We start from the raw sequence: 18,771 nt of genomic DNA, 5'->3' as shown, positions 1-18,771 counted from the left end.
CTTATTAATAAGTTTGCAAATCACGTCGATTCAAATTCGATGGGTAACATTTTTATTGATTACCAAAATGCGGATGTTGGTAGAACGTTGATTCGCATCGTTAAAAATCTACAAGATAGGTACCTACTCGGCATAGCTTATCCTCTGACAGTTCTTTAATCGCATAATCATTAATCAAAGTAGGTAGCTGAAAATTAATTCTACTTCAGTGAGATGGAGTATGATTATTGACGTGAAATTTTTATTCTTCTACGTACCTACTATCTACGTACATTTCATTTAAATTGCAGATGGCTCAGAGGTAGAACTTTATTGAATATTTTGAAGTTCTAGATATCTCATTTTAAAGTGCTATCATGTTACCATTAATGTAGTAATTTAACGAGTGCCGAGTGGTATTGAATTTTATTTTTATTTCAATGTACAGCGATCATGTGATAGAAATTTTCTCCAGTAAGATCATCATTTCACAAAATATTTCTCAGTTTGTTTAGTGAATTTAAATATATTTTATTTGGTATAGGCATAGGCTACTTAGTTTCATTCTCAAGAATAGAGGTTCTTCTTCCGTTCTTCGATCACTAAACTAGACGTGAAGGTGCCTAATTTTGCTGATGTTGTTGGGAATTCAAACTTTCATAAACTTATTCTTTTGACCATCGTGATGAATGACAGAAAAATATGAAATAATTTGGGCAATTCATTCTCATTGCTCCTGCTCTTGCATAACTTATCATAATCTATAGCTATACAAAGCAAGACACAGCTCTGATTGATGATCACTGATCACATCCTTTTAGATACCTATATTATTATGATATTTTTATTTTCATATTTTCTTTTTCACGCTCTCACGATGGTACATGCGAATAAGTTGATGAGTGATGACTGACCAAGACTAAAGTGATGAGCGATGGCCGATGCGATGAGTAAATTGATTGGGCAAAATCAAATCGAAAATCCTCCAAATCCGTAATCTCAAAATTACATAATAAAATTAAAAATTAAAAATTTTTAAATCAAAAATGTTCACTTTTCATTCATTTTACTTTTCAGTTTCAATTCCGAGCTTCGATATCGATCGTTTGCTTTGCTTCTCCTTCTTGCTCTTTTTTAAAAATCATAATTATTTATTTTTCATCCATCAAATTATAATTAAAATAGGCCACCAAAGGCACCAAAGACAAAGAGACTGTAGTGGGTAGGGGGCGTGCAGGGAACCGCTACGTACTGCGCCGGAACGCTTCTCGCAGATGAGTTACGTATCCGATCAATATATATAGAAGAAGCTGGGCTACCAAAAGTTGCCCAGTGTTGGCTCTTGTGATCTGATGCTACTATTCCTAAACCCGTCCAGTGCTTCGAGCCGAGAACGGTAATGAGAATAATTGGTGTCGGTCTTATTGAGTAACGCTGAAGAGAATAATACATGTATGTTTATGTAATTGTACAGATATTAATTATAATAAACGTATTATTCTGTACATGGGTTTTAATTTGTTATAAAAGTATTATCCGTTGAACAAATCAGTGTATCCTCCTCGTGGTTATTAACGTCCGCATCCGGTCAATAACCGTACTAGAGGTACTCCTATGTCGTAGGTCTACCTCCTACTTCATTGGCGCTCGACAAAGGCACGGATTTATTTTTTACAAATTAATGAATTTGTTGAGAAAATCGCCCACGATTAATAAAAAATTAATCCAACAACGTGAGGCTTAAAAAATCAAAGTATATTTGATAAAGTATTATTTCTTTGCAATAAAAACGCAAGAATATCCGAACAAGAATTTATTCTTGAAATTGAACAATTAAAAAATTAATCAAAAACGGATAAAAATAATACCCCGCGTCGTTTTTTAGTGGAAGATTCAAGTCCTGCTAGAATCACTCCACCACAAATTCGTAGGCACCGTAGTAATCTTTTGATTGATAAATCGCTACCTATACATAGAAAAACCAGAAAAAATAAAATCAAAATGGTTTCTCAACAGGAGTTTAGTGATTTTAAAACATTAATCGAAGACCAGATTAAGAAGCAATTCGAAGATAAAGCAACTGAGCTAGAGACTAATTATAAGACCAAATTAGATGAGAAGGTAAAAGAAATCGAAGCTACCTATCTAGCAAAACACAATGAAAAAGTGAAAGAGTTGGAATCTTCGGTTGATAAATCTGTCAACGAATTAATGGGAAAATGGTGTACTGAAACGAATAAAGACGTAGGCGAAGCAATAGTATCTTTTAAAAATTCTATCATCGACGAATTAAAAACTGAAAGTACTACTATGTGGCAAAACAATGAACAAGAAATGAAAAAGACCGTAGATATCTTGTTGAAAGGTGCTGAAGCGAGAGTGGCACAGGCAGGAGGAGAGAAATCTTCATCTGAATTGGTCTTTATTGAACTTTTCAGAAAAAGTGCTACGATGTTCACTCAGAAAATGATACACCATCCGGTCAGATTTGTTAAACAATTTCAAACAAAAGAGATTGAGCAAAACCTAAGCCCTGTAAATCGTCGCATGTTATTTATTTCTTGTGTAGAGTATAAAACACAAGCTTGGGAAACCAAAATTCAAGAAGGGGAAGAATTAGAAAAATTAATACCGCAATTTTTAAATCTATATTGGGACCAAACGGCGAAACAATCCGCCATTGAGTACTTTAGAACCGATAATGTCGAAAAAATAAAAACAATGGCCGACTATATCGAATATTTTTCTATGTGGTATGATACGTTAGCGGCTACCAAACTAACAGCCGAGCAAATCATTGATAAAATTCTCGAAAAAATCCCCCATGCAATCCAAAATAAAATGAACCTCGAAGAGTTGAATACTAAGGAAGACCTCGTGAAGAAACTTACTGTGGCAAAGAAATCAGTGACTGATGAATATCTAGCTATGTACGTTCATTCTACGAAGTACGTACATACAAATTTCCATCAAAAAACTGACCCCCAAGTAACAGAAGAAGCCAGAGAAATTCAACAAGAGAAACCAAGAGTTTCAAATTACAAAGGTAAAAATTTTATACCCAATTTCCACGAGGTACGAGTTAGAAATTTTAACTATCGAGGAAGAGGAAATTATGGATCGTATGTACCGGATACACAATGGAGAAAACCCCCTCCAAAATTCAATTCAACCGGTCAAGGTGTTAGAGGCGATTTAAGCATTCAAAATATACAAAATGGTACCCCCCAAAATCAACCACCTCAAGCACCAAACTCCCAATCAATTCCCCAACCAACCCCAGAGCAACTGTTTTATCAAAATTCTAAGCCTGGGGGCTCAAAAAACGGAAATTGACGATGTATGTGGTCAAAAAGACTGCAACGAGAGGTGGGGGTAGGACGTATAAAATAAAAAATGAAATATACGACCGAATAGGAGAAGGCGCAGTGGCAAATCGAATTTCAAACAACCGAACAATTGAGCAGCATTGGCTGCATATTAAGAAAATGAAAAATTTCAACAAAAATGTAATTTTATCGATTGGGGAGGACGAAGTCAACGATCTCTTCGCCCCCTTCGCCTACATTGAAGAATATATGGTCGATATTATCGACCATATACGCGAAAATGGCGGTGAAAACATCTATGTTAATTTTCCTATACTGTTACCCTATGTAAAAGAGAGAAAAAACGCGAAAACGTTGAAAAGATATCTTGCTTTGCGCAGATTGTTTCAAAAAATCACTCAAATTACAAAAACCCACCTCCTAACATCTCAAGCTGACATTTTCCTTCGTAAAAATCAAGCTAACGCGATCGAAAAAACCGAATTTGGAAACGTAAAAATTAATAGGCACCTATTTGAGAAAAATCATCGATCAAATAAACCACCTATGAAAAAATACATGTTAAAACCATGCCACGTAGCAATGGTTCGCGAAGTAGAACAAATTATCGAGGGTCGAGAGATCGAACAAATCGATTATGAAATTTTACTCGCGAAGTTAGACTCCCAAAATCGAAGAAAAAAGAATAAAAATAAAAAATTTAAAAATTCGAAAAAAGTAGTTCCAAAAAATGCTACGACCCTAAACTCCAAGACGCAAATTTTCGAAAATTCAAAATACAAGGACCAAGGAGGGGAATACATGGAAAGACAACAACAACAAAATGCAAAATCAAGCGAAAAACACGTCGATAAAAATGCACAAAATAATATTGCAACTCAAACGAGCGTATCAAATACACCTAAAATAGTAATAACACCACCGATCGATTCAGTTGAACAGCCGACGTCTTCAATTCCAGTGGCCAATTCAGGAGTGGCAAATTCCACCCGGCAGCAAACAAACGAACCATTTTCATTCACAAAATGCATGGAAGAGTTCGAAGCAGCTGAAAAAGAAAAAAAGAAGCAAACCAATAACAAAACATCGAATAAGGCAGTACAAACCGATAATATATCCGAGTCACCTCAACAAGTACTAGTAGCTGAAGTTGAAAAAACCCAAGTTGACAGCAATACCAGCAGCGATCTTCCAGCTGACCAAAAATCAGCAAATTCTGCGGAATCTGAAAAAAATAAAGAAGAAAATGAACCACCTAATACGTGTGTAATCAAATGGAAAATTGGAAGTGAAAAATTCTGCGGTTTGTTAGATACAGGGGCAGAAGTAAATTTAATTAGCGAAAGAATGATGCAAGTTATTGAGAAAAGACAAAAAGAATCGATCGAATATGCAATTCCAAAGCATAGGGTAGTAATTACTGTGGCAAATGGGGAAAAAGAAAATACATTCCCATTTTCTGTAAATATTAAAATGTATTTTAAAGATATCGAATGTGTAATTCCATTTTACATCGTAAAAACCCTTCCTTGTGGATTCCTAATTGGTAGAGATACCATGAAATTAGAAAAAATTGGAGCGTCGACGGAAAAAGGTCGTGCAAAATGTAAAAAATTACCAGAAAAAAGGTACAAAAAATTCGTAGCAGACAGTTTACACGCAATACATGGAGTTAAAAAAGTAAAAGTCCATGTATGCGAAGTTGAAGAGAGGTACGAAGAAACGGTGGAAACTCCAAAAAACAGATTCGACCAAATTATTCGACAAATTCGAAATTCAAACCTCACGTACGACCGAAAAATGTATGCCATCGAGCAAATTTCTCCTTACGCTGGAGTTTGGCGAGATGAGGTGGGGTATGATAAAACCGAAGAGTACAAATTAAATTGGAAATTCGATCCAGATTCTGTCAATTGGAAACACCGCAATTTTATACCTAGTAAACACAACGAGCATAAAGTTTATGAAGAATTAAATCGAATGTTAATAAATGAAATTGCTCGACCTTCTGATTCAAAATATGTTAGCAGTACATTAGTCAGAGAAAAATCTGATGGTAGAGTTCGCATATGTATAGACCCCCCAATTTTGAATATGTTGCTCGAAGATGACCCTAACGAGGCATCAAATTTGGACAAAATTGTACATAGTGGACACGGAGTAAAATACCAGTCCACCTTTGATTTCAACTATGGGTACTGGCAAATGAGAGTACACCCAGCTTTTTGGAAATTTTTGGCATTTAAGGTCGATGGCCAGACCTATGAATATATGAGAATGCCTTTTGGAGTTAAAATTGCTGCTGCCTATTTTATTAAAATGCTCAGAAAAATTTTGTATGGTTTAAAAGACCTAGACCTATACGTAGACGATGCCAGAATCAAATCGAAGAATTTTGAAGAACATATTGCAGCAATTGTTGAATTTTTAAAACGTCTACAAGCGGCTGGCTTAACACTCAATGCCGATAAAACAAAATTATTTAAAGAAAAAATCGATCATTTGGGCTATGTACTTGATAAAAATAAAATTGGAAAGCAGCAGATTAAATTGGAAAAATTAGAAAAATTTAGAAATAAATTTTTTTCAAAAAGGAAAAATGGAGTAGTTTTAAAAGAGAAAAAACATATCCAACAGCTAACTGGCTTAACTATGCTATACTCCAAATTTATAAAAAATTACCAAACAATCTTAAGACCAATGACTGACCTACTTGAAAAAGATACCAAGTGGGAATGGGGAGAAAAACATATGCGGGCGTTTGACCAATTGTACGAGGCATTTTGCCAACAGTTTGAACTTACTGCTCCAGATCCAGATCGCGAATTCTTCATTGAAGTGGCCCACGACAATGACACGGTGAATGCGGTCATCTACCAAAAGGACGATGAAAACCGAGACAACATCGTCATGTTTGTCAGTTCATGCCTGAAAAAACACCAAAAAAATTACTCTCTAATTGAAAAAAGAATTTTGGCCCTAATTACTGTATTAAAAAAATGTCAAATTTGGCTAATAGGCCGAAAGGTCAATGTACCTCACAGTATGCAAACAATGGTAAACAAAATACGTTCAGTGGGGCAAATGCATATCAAAGCAGCATACTGGATAACAATTTTGAATAGTTTTAATATCGATTTTTCGATCAAAAAAGACCATAAAAGGTATTTTGACCCTATGCCCCCTGAAGTGACCTTAAAATGCAATTTGATCCAGTATTCTTTTACGCGACAAAAACTTCCCCCTAACCTTAGAAATGCTCTAGAAATGATTGAAGTCCGTCAGGACCTAGACGATAACCTGAGTAAAATTAAAGAAGTCCTGAGGAGCGGGAAAGTGGAGTTAAAAGTAGAGGTACGCGGACAAAAGGCAGTAAACAGCAAAATTAAAAATTTGAAAGATAAATACATAATTAAAAATGGTGTTTTATATCGAAAAGTAAAAAGGCAGGACATGGTGGTCTTACCTGAAAATTTGTTTGCTGAAGTGGTGAACTATCTGCATCACTGGTATGGTCATCTTGGCAGTGCCAGGCTAGCCACCATCTTCGAACGAACATATTATTTCCCCAATGCTAAAAAACACATACAAATATTATTAAATGTATGCAGAACTTGCAAAACAAATAAAGTTTATGGATTTAAAAAATATCCTCAATATTCTAAAATTGTAGCCAAAGAGGTCGGCGAACTCGTAACAATGGACATTTTTGGTCCATTGCCAAATAAAGAAGGTGGCTCTAAAGCAGTCATTGTTGGCAAGGATATATTTAGCCATTACACTTGGTTCTATGATGCCCCCGACATGACAACTGAACGCTGCACTGATTTATTACTCAGAATTCGCGACGAATTGGCAGCATTGGGGCATAAATTGCAAACTATTACTACTGACAATGGACCCCAATTTATCTCCCAAGAATGGAAAGACACCTGTGAAAAGAATAAAATAAAATGTACACACATTGCACCGTACAATGCTCCAGCTAATTCCTGTGAGCGTACGATGAGAGAATTGGGGACATTGCTCAGAATTGCAATAAATGAGCAATTTGAAGAGGAACACCACTACACCCATGAAAATTGGGATAAATATATCCGTGATGCAGAGAAGGTCATGAACCTTCGGCCAACTGAGTTTGGTCTGACCCCAAATGAGATTATTGGGGCATTTAATGAACAACCCGACCCCCAAGTATTTGAAATGCAAGAATATGATTTAGATGGCGAATATTCCAAATTAAGAGAAAAATTGACCAAGATGCTGGATTACATACCGTTCGACAACATTCAAAATGATCGATATATAGAGGACGATGACCTTCTAATCGAAAAAGGGGTCGTTCATATATATACTGATGGGGCATGTACTCGAAATGGTAACGATGATGCGGTTGCTGGCATTGGAATTTGTTTCAAACCTTATGGTAAAAAGAATGTAAGCCATAAATTAAATGTAGAAAAAAATACCAACAATGTAGCTGAATTGACGGCGATTGAATTGGCCATGGAATTAATTTTGAGAAAAACTGATCATAAAAAATTGCAAATTAATACTGATTCTCGATATGCAATCGATACTATAAAAAGAACCGAGCAGTACATTGCAAAAAATTGGAAAAGCAATGGAAAAGAAATTTTAAACAGAGAAATTTTAGAAAAAATTGACAAATTGAAAAAACAATTTGAGCACATCGAGATCAAGTATGTAGAGGGGCATAAGTACGACTATGGAAATGCCATTGCAGACCGTTTGGCTAAGGCTGCTGTGTATGAGGATGAGCTAGAAGTAATTCTACGCGAAAATCCGAATACCAAAATGGAAAAGATAGGTACCTACATCAGACTCAAAAATCACGAAAAAATTATTAAAGATGAACAAGAATTTAACAAAAACGATGACGTAGCAAAAAGAGTAGAGGTCGGTGACCTCGTGATGCTAGACACCCATTGCCAAAGCGATAGCAATAAAATGGTGTCTGGTAAACTATATCCTAAAAGAAAGGGACCCTACGTTATCCTATATAAAATACATACCAACTGTTATAGAGTCCAAAATTATAAATCAACTCAACAAGAAGATAGGCCTATCGCCAACGTACGCCAAATGACCCCATTTGTAAATAAAAAACAATTAAGAATGTTGGAGGATGAAGTTCGTTATAAATCCATTTTTGACGAACGTCCCTTCCAAGAAAGAATTTATGACAGGACCAGATTAACCGAAAGAAAAGAACAGAAAAAAATTGAGGAAAAAATTGATGATGAGCATGCATTTTTTGATATGCTTTTGAAAGAAGAAAGAAGAATGAAAGAATTACAAGAAAGAGCTGAACAAAAATTAAAAGAAGAAGAAATAGCGCATAACCATTACAAAGCAACTGGTAAATGGTTATTTAAATTACCAAATAGGGAGCTTGACCCTGTACTGCACGAGCATTTGAAAAATTTGAAAAAAGCTCGAAAACTTTTGGTTCAAGAACGCCAAAAACAAATTAGAGAAAAAAGAGAACAAGATCAAAAAATAAAAATTGCTAAAAAAGTCAAAGAAATTCATACCATACTGAGAAGTCAAGATGAAAAAGATTTAGTCTGGTTGCAAAAAGTAAGCGATCAGATTACACAAGATAGGTTACACGAACTTAGTGTTCTGTGCCTATCAACGTGTAAAACTACAGACGCTACCAATGCAGTAAAATCCCACCTCATCCAAAAGGTACTCAGTATGGAACAAGCTAAATCTATCTTTTGTTATTGGGAATAAACTATGAAAAACTCAAACAATGGGAAAAAACCACCTCCCAAGTCCCAATGATAACGTAAACCACCACGAACCGAACGCAGAACGCAACAACGTTGCAGTTGCCTTGTGTCAGTGAAATAGGTACCTACCTAGTAGCTCACATATACGTTTCGTGCAAGTTGAAAAGTGAAAAGTTTTTTTTTACTAATTAATTATTGCAAATAAAGTGTTAAAAAGCGCAATTATTGTTCACATCGTGATTAAAACTGTTGAAAATTACCTCTGAGTAATAAAAGTGATTCTTCCTCGCGGAAAAAGCGTGAAAAATTGCTCACCACCGAAATCTGCATCGTGAAAACGTGCTCGCCAAATTGGGTTCCAATCCTACGTGTTAATTCTGGAAAAAGAACTCAATTAGTTCTATAAGCTGATCAATTCGTCGAATAAATCTACAAGGTAAAGCTAATAACTATTTAATTTTAAAAATAATTCAATTAAAAATAAAAAACTTACCAAATAAAACGTGATCGATAAAAGGTGGCTTGTAATTTTCTGTTGCTAGTATGGACGACGAATCGAACAATAACCAATCGTTAAATGTATCGCCGGTAAATGAACGGGAAAAATCACCGTCACCGTATCAAGAGTCTAAAAAAGCTGACTCGGAATCGTCGTCTTCTTCTTCTTCTTCTTCTTCTTCGTCGAGTTCGTCGTCGTCGTCATCATCGTCGTCGTCCTCTTCGTCGAACCGATCGTCGTCGTCACCGTCGAAATCTCCAAGCTCGACATCATTATCCGAGCCAGATGAAACCGACGAGATAGCAGCCAAGCAACTCGAAGACAAGCTTTTGAAATCCGAGACCGACGATTCGCCCCAAAATTCGCCGCCGATCCGCCGCCATTCGACGCAAATCGCTGGTACTTCTTTCGAAGAGATACCCGTCGTCGAGAACGAAGGTAAGATTTCTGAGTTTAAAATACCTAAAATCATCGGTACCTCTCCTCTGAAAAAACGTAAAAACAAATCTAAATTAGCGTCACCGGTGAAAAAACGTAAAATATCTAAGAAAGTGAAAAAATCTTCAAAGAAAACAAAACCAAACTCACCCAAATCAACTAAAAAGAAGTCTAAGCGCACCAAAAAAGCGAAGCGCAACGAGAAACAATCGAAAGCCACCGAGAAAAAATCCGAACCAACGACAAAAGCAACCGCCAAAACTGCTAAACCTCCGAAGTCACCAGCACCACTGCCGAAGGTATCTGCCAAAAATGTCTCGCCGTCGTTAACTGCAAACCAGAACAAACATGTCGAATCATTGTTCGACTCCGACGATGATAAAATACAACAGCGACCGGTGAAATCGTCGTCAGGGTATTCGCCACCAAGTTTCACTTCATCTGAAACAGAAAGAAACGAACGGTCATTAAGATTAAAAGCACTCGAATTTAAAACGAAGTATGATTCATTAAAAGAGAAATTTGAATCACTAATGAGGAAAAACAACGACCTCAAAGACCGAAATGAGGAACTGAAAAAAACTCTAGTTCCAACGGATAAGAAAATTCGTTTGCCAACTCGAAACTGGACCTACAATTTCGAAGAAAACAAATTGTATTGGAGACACAGGCTAGTACTGGGCAACGGAGTGTTAGGTGCAGTAGCAAATTACGTGAAGCACGATATGGTCGGATATGTGGCGCCAAAAGCAACGTTGGAAAGTTTCCTTGATAACTGCCCACCTACGACCGAGAAACATTATTATATTGAGTGTGGTTTTGAAGATTTCCAAAATCGAAACCGGTTACCCGAAGAAGTAGCCGAAGAAGTGAAAAAATTTGTCGACGGATTAAAACCGAACGTCGAACTTACGCGTATTTCTTTGGTACCCTACGTGGGTGATTTTGAAATTGATGCTAAGATCAAAAAATACAATTCAATTCTAATCGATTGGGGAAAATCCGCCGAAAGGGTAGAATGTTGCGAAAGAATTAAAATTGCGACCGAGGATTTTAGAGGAGGAAGATGGCACCGTACAAAAAGTGGCTATTACGTACCTTCCAACGACTTAGTCGAATATTTATTTCGAGAGCTCGAATTGGCTACCGGAAAAAAGTTGGCTCCATCGTCAGAATCTTCGGAAAATAACTCGGCTGAAAAAACGGTAAAAATAAAATTCAAAATTAGTATCAAAAAAGTAACCATTAAAACAAGATAGGTACCTACCTAAACCTAACATCTCGGGTAAATTGGTAAAAAATTAATTAAGAAAAAAATCTAACAAATAGGTACCTACTAACATGCGAAAAATACGACGAAAAATGTTCTAATTAAAAATCTTATATTTACCTAGCGACAGCCACCGAAATACGATCACCCAAAGCCAAAACAAAGGCACCAAATGCCCAGGGGGCAAGGTCAACGACCACTGAAGCGAAAGTTCAAGCCGAACATGGGCAACAGGTTCAGACAGCCCAATCGCCAACAAACCAACCATCAAACCTATCAGCAAAATGCAGGCAATCGGTATCCACCTGACCAATATTGCGAATCGTACAATCAACCGCCACAAAACTATGCCGAGTACCTTCGGGGGTCGAGCTACCCAAATCGTGTATCACGCAGGTCAAGAAGACCTCGCAGAACCTATTAAACAAAAAGAAGTAAATAGGTAAAAGAAAGAAAAAAGTAATAAGCACGAAAAACATCGAAAAAAGTAACCTACTCATTTGCTTGCAAAATACTCATCTCATTACCATATTACAAACAAATAATTAATGCACGAATCAATAGTAATAATCACATCTCATTTATTCATAATTAACCAATAATTACACTACACACTAAAAAAGAAAATAAACTCATCTCGCCTAATGCTAATTTGATTAGAAAAATTATACACAAAGTTCATTTTAAATTGTGCAAAATAATTAAAAAGTAAAATCAACTCACGATGAATGTGTTTTCTGTTTCAGACCAAGAAATGGTACGGGTGCACGTCATTACACCTCCGGTGACGGTGAATGTGGTGACAATAATTAACCGTTCTTTCACGGTATTATCGCAGCGAACAATTCCAGCAAGGCACAAGGTCGAAGTATTTCCGGCGGATTTCGTGCTAGAAAAACTCCTGGAAGATGATTAAAAAACAAGAAACAACTGTGATATTAATTATAAGAACTCGTACCAAATAAAACGACAAAAAACGATAAATAGTATTGTACCTGTTATTTATGCGTAAAAAAAAAAAAAAACACCTCGCAAAAACGCTCGAAGAAGAAAAAGGCAAAATCCAAAATCATTTCATCGTAACGTTCGACCAAAGCAACCGTAGATACCGAGCAAAAATCAAAATTCAATTCTGTAACAAAAAATAAAAACACTCAAAAAACTCTGGTATCGAAAGAAATAGAAGTAGCATGAGAGGGAAAGAGTGAACTTACCAAACAAATTGAGAAAAGTCTTCGGTTCCAAATTGAACTATGGAAATTATCACCATTGATAAAATACCTGTAAAGTAAAATGAAATAATCTTAGTAAAAAATAGTAAAACAATAGTAAGTGTGAGATGTAGTACTTACCAGCAGCAATGAGTAGTGAGATGAGTCATCCTGAAATATGCGGTTGAGTGGCCTAAAAAATTGAAAAACAAACCAGAGTAAGAAAGATGAGATCTTGAAAATCCATCTAAAAAAGTGTGTATAAAGTAGCAGTTGCTACGAAGAGAAGACTTACCGGTCATCGTATCCAGCGTCGAAAAACATCGTCGACAACATCGTCCTTTGCAGTTACCGCATTTAAGCGAGAATTTGTAGGGTAAAAAACTCAAAATTTGATAAAAAATTGTAAATTTTGGAATTGTCAACCATTTTTTATCGTCGTGTTTACAAACACGACGCTGTTGTTGTTGATTTTCGGCCACTGCTGCCAACTTCTATTTTTTTGTAATCGTGACGCTACTATAGCGCTGTGTACGGTCGATATTTTTAACTATGTTGTAATGTTTTTTATTTTTTTGACCGGCGTTTTTGCCAATTTTTTGTTATTTTATACTTAGTATTAAGAATTTTTTATTGTTTTAATGAAATTAGAATTAAAGTAGGGGGTTCTTTGAACCGAGTCTCTCCATCTTTCGATATTTGTTGTAAAAATTGGTCTAGGGAAAGTACGCCCTACTTGTAAATCTTTGGCTATCCGGCCTCTGATTGAAAAGTAGGATCGGTGGCACCCCCCTTCCCCCGCTGCGTGGTTTCCGCGCCGATTCAAGGTGACCCCTTGGACGGCTCGGGGGGCAATGTAGTGGGTAGGGGGCGTGCAGGGAACCGCTACGTACTGCGCCGGAACGCTTCTCGCAGATGAGTTACGTATCCGATCAATATATATAGAAGAAGCTGGGCTACCAAAAGTTGCCCAGTGTTGGCTCTTGTGATCTGATGCTACTATTCCTAAACCCGTCCAGTGCTTCGAGCCGAGAACGGTAATGAGAATAATTGGTGTCGGTCTTATTGAGTAACGCTGAAGAGAATAATACATGTATGTTTATGTAATTGTACAGATATTAATTATAATAAACGTATTATTCTGTACATGGGTTTTAATTTGTTATAAAAGTATTATCCGTTGAACAAATCAGTGTATCCTCCTCGTGGTTATTAACGTCCGCATCCGGTCAATAACCGTACTAGAGGTACTCTTATGTCGTAGGTCTACCTCCTACTTCAAGACAGAGAGAAAAAAAATAATAAAAAATTTTCTATCAAAAATAACATTGTGTAAAAAATCTTTTTCAAATTAATTATTTTCATTTTTGTTCATGTTCATTCGTGTAAATGACTCCTACGTGATATCACAACGCCAAAAAAATCAAGAAATTTTTTGTCAACATGGAATTTTTTCAAAGTTCAAACTTTTTCCGGAATTCTGAATGTTAGAGTAGATTTTTGTATATTCTAATAATATTTTAAAATAAATTCGAAATTCATTTCGGTTACCACCGTTTCGTATAATTATAATTAGCTGAAGGTAAGGTCTAATCGTATTTTCTCACACAGATTTTAATATTCAAACCCCGGCATAAAAACATGTCTAATCGAGTGTTTCGCTTCTGCTTTACAGTTTTACTCATCTGTAACACTCAGATATTAGTCTTAGCAACCATGGCTCCGAAAAAACAAGAAGAACCTGAGAAGAAACCACTTATTGGAAGAATCGGTACTAATTTAAAAATCGGTATCGTCGGATTACCAAATGCTGGAAAATCGACGTTTTTCAACGTACTCACGAAAAGTCAAGCTGCAGCTGAAAACTTTCCATTTTGTACCATCGATCCGAATGAAAATAAGTACCTCAAAATGTCTCTTCTAATTTATACCGTTTGGAAAATCTAACAGCGAATTATTTTCAGCAAGTAGGGTACCAGTTCCCGACCCACGATTTGATTATTTAGTAGAACACTACAAACCAGCCAGGTATGTCGCCTAATCATTAACGAGTTGATTGATTAAGTTCGATAATCACTTAGTTATTTTCTAATTACAGTAAAGTACCAGCGTATTTGAACGTGGTAGATATTGCTGGATTGGTAAAAGGAGCTGCAGAAGGACAAGGGCTCGGTAACGCTTTTTTATCGCACATTAAGGCTTGTGATGCCATTTTCTACCTCAGCCGTGAGTACATCATAGATAACATCTTGAACGTTATCATTATTCGATTCATTAATAATTCACCGATTTCAGGTGCTTTTGACGACGATGAGATTATCCACGTCGAAGGTGACGTAAACCCTGTTCGAGATTTGGAAATTTTACAACTTGAACTTTTATTAAAAGACGAAGAAACTTTGAAAGCCGCTATAGAAAAAATAGAAAAAAATGTCTTACGTGGTGATAAGAAATTGAAAGCTGAATATGTAAGATTATAATTCTTCTTGTGCTACAATTTTCTCACTGAATTTATTACAATCTGTTCGTAATTTTAGGATACTTACATGAAAATCAAAGCACACTTGATAGACGAACAAAAACATATTAGATTTCACGACTGGAGTGCTGCTGATGTAAGGAATTCTCTCTCAATTTTCCGACTTCAGAAAAATGGTATTTTTCATTTTTTTATTTTTGTTTTCAGATCGAAGTTCTTAACAAATTTTTGTTCCTAACGGCTAAACCAGCGATATATCTGGTAAATCTCTCCGAAAAAGATTACATTAAAAAGAAAAATAAATGGTAGGTACTGTGCATATCTTGACTTTCAAAACACCTGAAAAGTGAATATTACTTTCAATATTCGTTGTATTTTAGGCTACCTAAAATTAAAGAATGGGTCGATGCTAATGATCCTGGTGCTCTTATCATACCGTTCAGTGCGATATTTGAAAATAAAATCTTTGATATGCCAGATGATGAAAGGCAAGCATATTTAAAAGAAGTGAACGCTACCAGGTAATTGCACGATTTATAACGAATCTATGTAAAATTAATGGATTGGATCTTGTACTGATTCTATTTGTTTTCTTCCAATCAAGTGCATTAGATAAAATTATCGTACAAGGATACAAAGCTCTCCAATTGCAATATTTCTTTACTGCTGGTCCAGATGAAGTCAAAGCATGGACGATTCAAGTACGTTGATTAATATTTTTCATCTGTGCTCCACTGATCCGGTCAGTTCGTACTTAAAATCCTAAAATTTACTTGTAGAAAAGTACCAAAGCACCCCAAGCTGCTGGAAGAATTCATACAGATTTCGAGAAAGGTTTCATTATGGCCGAAGTAATGAAATTTGACGATTTTAAAGCCGAAGGCTCAGAAAATGCTGTCAAAGTGAGTATTTTAAAGGGTATTATGAGCAACTTCTGGTGTGTGACTTCTTATTAAACGTTACTTTCACAGGCTGCCGGAAAATACAGACAACAAGGGCGAGGTTACGTTGTTGACGACGGAGATATAATATTTTTCAAATTTAACGCTGGAGCTGGACTGAAAGATGCTAAGAAAAAACCCTAATATCTGATGTTGAATTAATAAAAATATTTTATTGACGTTTTATAAAATAGCAAACTACTTTTTTAATTCACCAATTTAGAAAAAGAAAAGAGATCTTGACCATTAGCCAAAACGTATAAAATTAACGCGTTTTTTACACAGCAACATACGCCGCCAAAATAATAAATAATTCTACGTTAGATGAAAAAAAATGACACAAAAACATATTCCGATAACAAATCTACAAAATAAACTACAAATAAATAACGAATATCTATTAACGATGATCCCCATTACGAATTAAGAGAAAAAATTCAACACATCACAAAGGTACGGCTTGATTCTTATCGCAGTTACCTGAACAGATTTGATATAATTTTTTGTGGATTAGCTCCTCCTTCAATCTTCCTTAGAATCGCTGTCGCTGGCTTTCTTTCGTTGATCGTCCTGTAAAAAATATTCAAAGATTATGTAAAAAGCCGAAGACCTATGAACTTTGAGCGAGCAGAGAATATTTTAAATGATCGATCGAAGGGCCAGTTTTCGTTTTAATTGAACATCCAAAATGTACAAATCCGTAATAATTTCAATAATTTTTCTTGTGTACGATTTTTTTTAAAAATAATATTAAATTTATTTTAAAATCGAAATATTCTATTCATTTTGTATGATGAACAAATTCAATGATTTAGATGACATTCAAAAACGAATGATGACAAAACAAAATTACGAAACGCAAATAAAACCAATCTGACCGTACACTTATCTCTTCAACGACACTAAAAAAATATCACGACCGAACATTATTCGAGATCAATGTGCAATAGACAATCTCGTAATAAAAAAAAAAAACATTACGTTATAAGGACATATCTTGACGTTTTTTTTTATGAGCGCTAGGTAGTCGCGTAATTTGTTTATCATCTCGTGAAGAATAATTACTTATACGTACTTTGTTATTGCACATACGTTCTTGAAGCTTTTGTGGTATAACCATAGAAGTAGTAATGGTGTTACCGAGAAATAGTACGAAGAATAAAACTGCGAGTACGGGTACCTGAAACAATCGGTTTATAAGTATAAATATAGACATCACAAGACTGGTACAAGTTTGACATTGAAGATGAAGAGCCATACCTGCCATGTGGCTTCTGGATGATATGATAGTTTATATAAAGAGTAAGCATTATAGAATTGGAATGCATATCCAGCGTATAAAAATGGTAACAAAAAGCTAAGTCCTCGCCACATCCACGAGTGAAATCCTTCAATGGTAATGTCCATATTATGCCTTTCTCCTAGGGCTTTTAATCGATACAAAACACCTTGTTGGTAAACAAACTGCAAGTATTGAATTATACCTGAAAAAGTAATAGGATGGTTAGTTAACGAAGAGGATGAATGGTTGGATATAGGTTACTGGATCAAACTTACTAATGAACACATTAAAATACATGAATTGCTGTCTGAATAAATACCATGGGGCTGTGTTTGGCCAAATTAATAATACTCCTGATATAACGGTCGACATAAAATGATGGAATCTCCACCAGCCTTTGATACGAGAGCCATTTACTTTTAATATACTTTCACGGATTGTTAATGTGCAGTAATACCATACGAGTAAAAATAACAATATAATTTCAAGTACCCTGAAAATCAGAACAGATTAATTTTTTGAAAATGAAAAAGTTTCGTGATCAAGATACCTGCGCGATATTTACCTAACATTGGTGAACAAGTTGATTACAGCTAATACGAAACCAATCACACTAAGAACTAGCTTGAATTTTTCATACTCATCTTTATACCGAAACCTGTAGAAATGAAAAAATATTTCAATGACAGAATATTGAAAGAATATGCTTCGAAATGTGTATCAAGTATTAATTCTTCACCTGTCACTTTTATTCAAAATAGATACGTTTAATCTACCAAGGATAATTTTCAAATACAATCCATTTGGTTTCGGTAGCACTTGTTCGATATCGCCAAGTTGTCTCTTGCGTTTAGAAATCTCACTGAATAATTTATTCACTTCATTCGGTTCGTTCTTTTTTCTAATCCTGTAAAATATCGGTCATTTAATGTCACTTCTAGAAAATGATAAAATCAATCAATGTCCAATATGACTTACTTTTTCAAAGATTTTGATATGATTCCAAGTCGATACCGATGATGGTTTAATTGTTTGACGCATTTTTCTTGTAATTCACCAACTGCTTCTAACTTTGTAACGTATTCTTTGTGTAACTCCTGGAAAATTGTTGACGTGTTTTTCAACTGGATAAAATTAACACAGTAGCATTAACGAAGCAAAACACTTACGTCTAGTTGTTTGAATTCTTGATCCAAATCTTCTAAATTTTTCGCACAATCTTCAATTTTATCGTATTCCATGTTGCAAGTCGCACTTAAAGTAGACTAAAGGTAAAATATTCAACACATATGAAACGATCGACGTGAAGTTTAATCACTTTTTCTGATAAAAAGTTAATGTCCATCGACGAATCAATACAAATTCAGCAATAACCTCTCCGGTAACATTTGCCCTATTCTTATCACAACCTCTATCATTTTTGTTTTCATTCGACCTGAAGTAAGAAACTTCTAAAAGTTCAAGGATTTTAAACGATTATCACCTGATCAAATTCACATCTCCATTAATTCTAAACTAAAACTAAAGATCAACTTTCGAGAACTTTATCTCAAAACGTAATGAAAATTGAAATGATGTAAA

General features: G+C 35.4%; 3 protein-coding genes across 6 annotated transcripts; 1 reads left to right on the top strand and 2 right to left on the bottom strand.

Annotated features, from left to right (window-relative positions):
* The first annotated feature begins 276 nt into the window (after nucleotides 1-276).
* On the top strand, nucleotides 277-16,681 carry LOC135844156 (obg-like ATPase 1). 3 transcript variants are annotated; one of them, XM_065362285.1, is made up of 11 exons: nucleotides 277-453; nucleotides 14,164-14,385; nucleotides 14,456-14,516; nucleotides 14,587-14,714; nucleotides 14,784-14,956; nucleotides 15,026-15,103; nucleotides 15,175-15,272; nucleotides 15,348-15,488; nucleotides 15,572-15,668; nucleotides 15,747-15,869; nucleotides 15,939-16,681. In XM_065362285.1, exons 1-11 carry the CDS (start codon nucleotides 420-422, stop codon nucleotides 16,050-16,052), a joined length of 1,269 nt encoding a protein of 422 aa, XP_065218357.1. In that variant the 5' UTR covers nucleotides 277-419; the 3' UTR covers nucleotides 16,053-16,681. The 3 variants fall into 3 exon arrangements, with proteins under 3 accessions (XP_065218357.1, XP_065218356.1, XP_065218358.1); XM_065362284.1 differs by having other exon boundaries at nucleotides 433-453; nucleotides 14,164-14,389; nucleotides 14,460-14,516; XM_065362286.1 differs by lacking the exon at nucleotides 277-453 and adding an exon at nucleotides 13,903-14,070.
* On the bottom strand, nucleotides 1,778-13,768 carry LOC135844158 (uncharacterized). Of its 2 annotated transcripts, XM_065362289.1 has the most exons (13): nucleotides 12,784-13,768; nucleotides 12,630-12,681; nucleotides 12,492-12,558; nucleotides 12,273-12,409; nucleotides 12,001-12,178; nucleotides 11,398-11,694; nucleotides 11,106-11,201; nucleotides 9,564-10,448; nucleotides 9,331-9,447; nucleotides 6,775-6,882; nucleotides 6,113-6,236; nucleotides 4,435-4,533; nucleotides 1,778-4,356 (listed from the first exon to the last, which is right to left on the bottom strand). In XM_065362289.1, the coding sequence occupies exons 6-8, from the start codon at nucleotides 11,543-11,545 to the stop codon at nucleotides 9,691-9,693; spliced, it is 1,002 nt and encodes a 333-aa protein (XP_065218361.1). In that variant the 5' UTR covers nucleotides 11,546-11,694; nucleotides 12,001-12,178; nucleotides 12,273-12,409; nucleotides 12,492-12,558; nucleotides 12,630-12,681; nucleotides 12,784-13,768; the 3' UTR covers nucleotides 1,778-4,356; nucleotides 4,435-4,533; nucleotides 6,113-6,236; nucleotides 6,775-6,882; nucleotides 9,331-9,447; nucleotides 9,564-9,690. The 2 variants fall into 2 exon arrangements, with proteins under 2 accessions (XP_065218361.1, XP_065218360.1); XM_065362288.1 differs by having other exon boundaries at nucleotides 1,778-4,533.
* Nucleotides 16,055-18,763, bottom strand: LOC135844157 (transmembrane protein 120 homolog). The gene is made up of 8 exons (XM_065362287.1): nucleotides 18,360-18,763; nucleotides 18,169-18,287; nucleotides 17,930-18,097; nucleotides 17,756-17,848; nucleotides 17,466-17,683; nucleotides 17,169-17,392; nucleotides 16,984-17,088; nucleotides 16,055-16,478 (listed from the first exon to the last, which is right to left on the bottom strand). The coding sequence occupies exons 1-8, from the start codon at nucleotides 18,429-18,431 to the stop codon at nucleotides 16,431-16,433; spliced, it is 1,047 nt and encodes a 348-aa protein (XP_065218359.1). The 5' UTR covers nucleotides 18,432-18,763; the 3' UTR covers nucleotides 16,055-16,430.
* Nucleotides 18,764-18,771: the final 8 nt, after the last annotated feature.

This window comes from Planococcus citri, chromosome 4, assembly GCF_950023065.1.
Source record: "Planococcus citri chromosome 4, ihPlaCitr1.1, whole genome shotgun sequence".
In the NCBI taxonomy this organism is placed as follows: domain Eukaryota; kingdom Metazoa; phylum Arthropoda; class Insecta; order Hemiptera; family Pseudococcidae; genus Planococcus; species Planococcus citri.
Note: the sequence above shows the minus strand (reverse complement) of the source record. Positions and strands in the feature narration are given on the sequence as shown.

Excerpts from the sequence above, each read along its gene's own strand:
- LOC135844157 (XM_065362287.1), bottom strand. The coding sequence starts at position 18,431 with ATGGAATACGATAAAATTGAAGATTGTGCGAAAAATTTAGAAGATTTG. Across the intron at positions 18,098-18,168 it reads ATATCAAAATCTTTGAAAAA|GATTAGAAAAAAGAACGAAC; the intron begins GTAAGTCATATT and ends GATATTTTACAG. Across the intron at positions 17,089-17,168 it reads ATCCAGAAGCCACATGGCAG|GTACCCGTACTCGCAGTTTT; the intron begins GTATGGCTCTTC and ends CGATTGTTTCAG.
- LOC135844156 (XM_065362285.1), top strand. The coding sequence starts at position 420 with ATGTACAGCGATCATGTGATAGAAATTTTCTCCA. Across the intron at positions 454-14,163 it reads TGTGATAGAAATTTTCTCCA|TTTTACTCATCTGTAACACT; the intron begins GTAAGATCATCA and ends TCTGCTTTACAG. Across the intron at positions 15,273-15,347 it reads ATTAAAAAGAAAAATAAATG|GCTACCTAAAATTAAAGAAT; the intron begins GTAGGTACTGTG and ends GTTGTATTTTAG.
- LOC135844158 (XM_065362288.1), bottom strand. The coding sequence starts at position 11,545 with ATGGTTGGTTTGTTGGCGATTGGGCTGTCTGAACCTGTTGCCCATGTT. Across the intron at positions 11,202-11,397 it reads ATTTCGGTGGCTGTCGCTAG|CCGAGTTATTTTCCGAAGAT; the intron begins GTAAATATAAGA and ends CCGTTTTTTCAG. Across the intron at positions 10,449-11,105 it reads TTCGACTAAGTCGTTGGAAG|ATGAAGTGAAACTTGGTGGC; the intron begins GTACGTAATAGC and ends TTTCTGTTTCAG.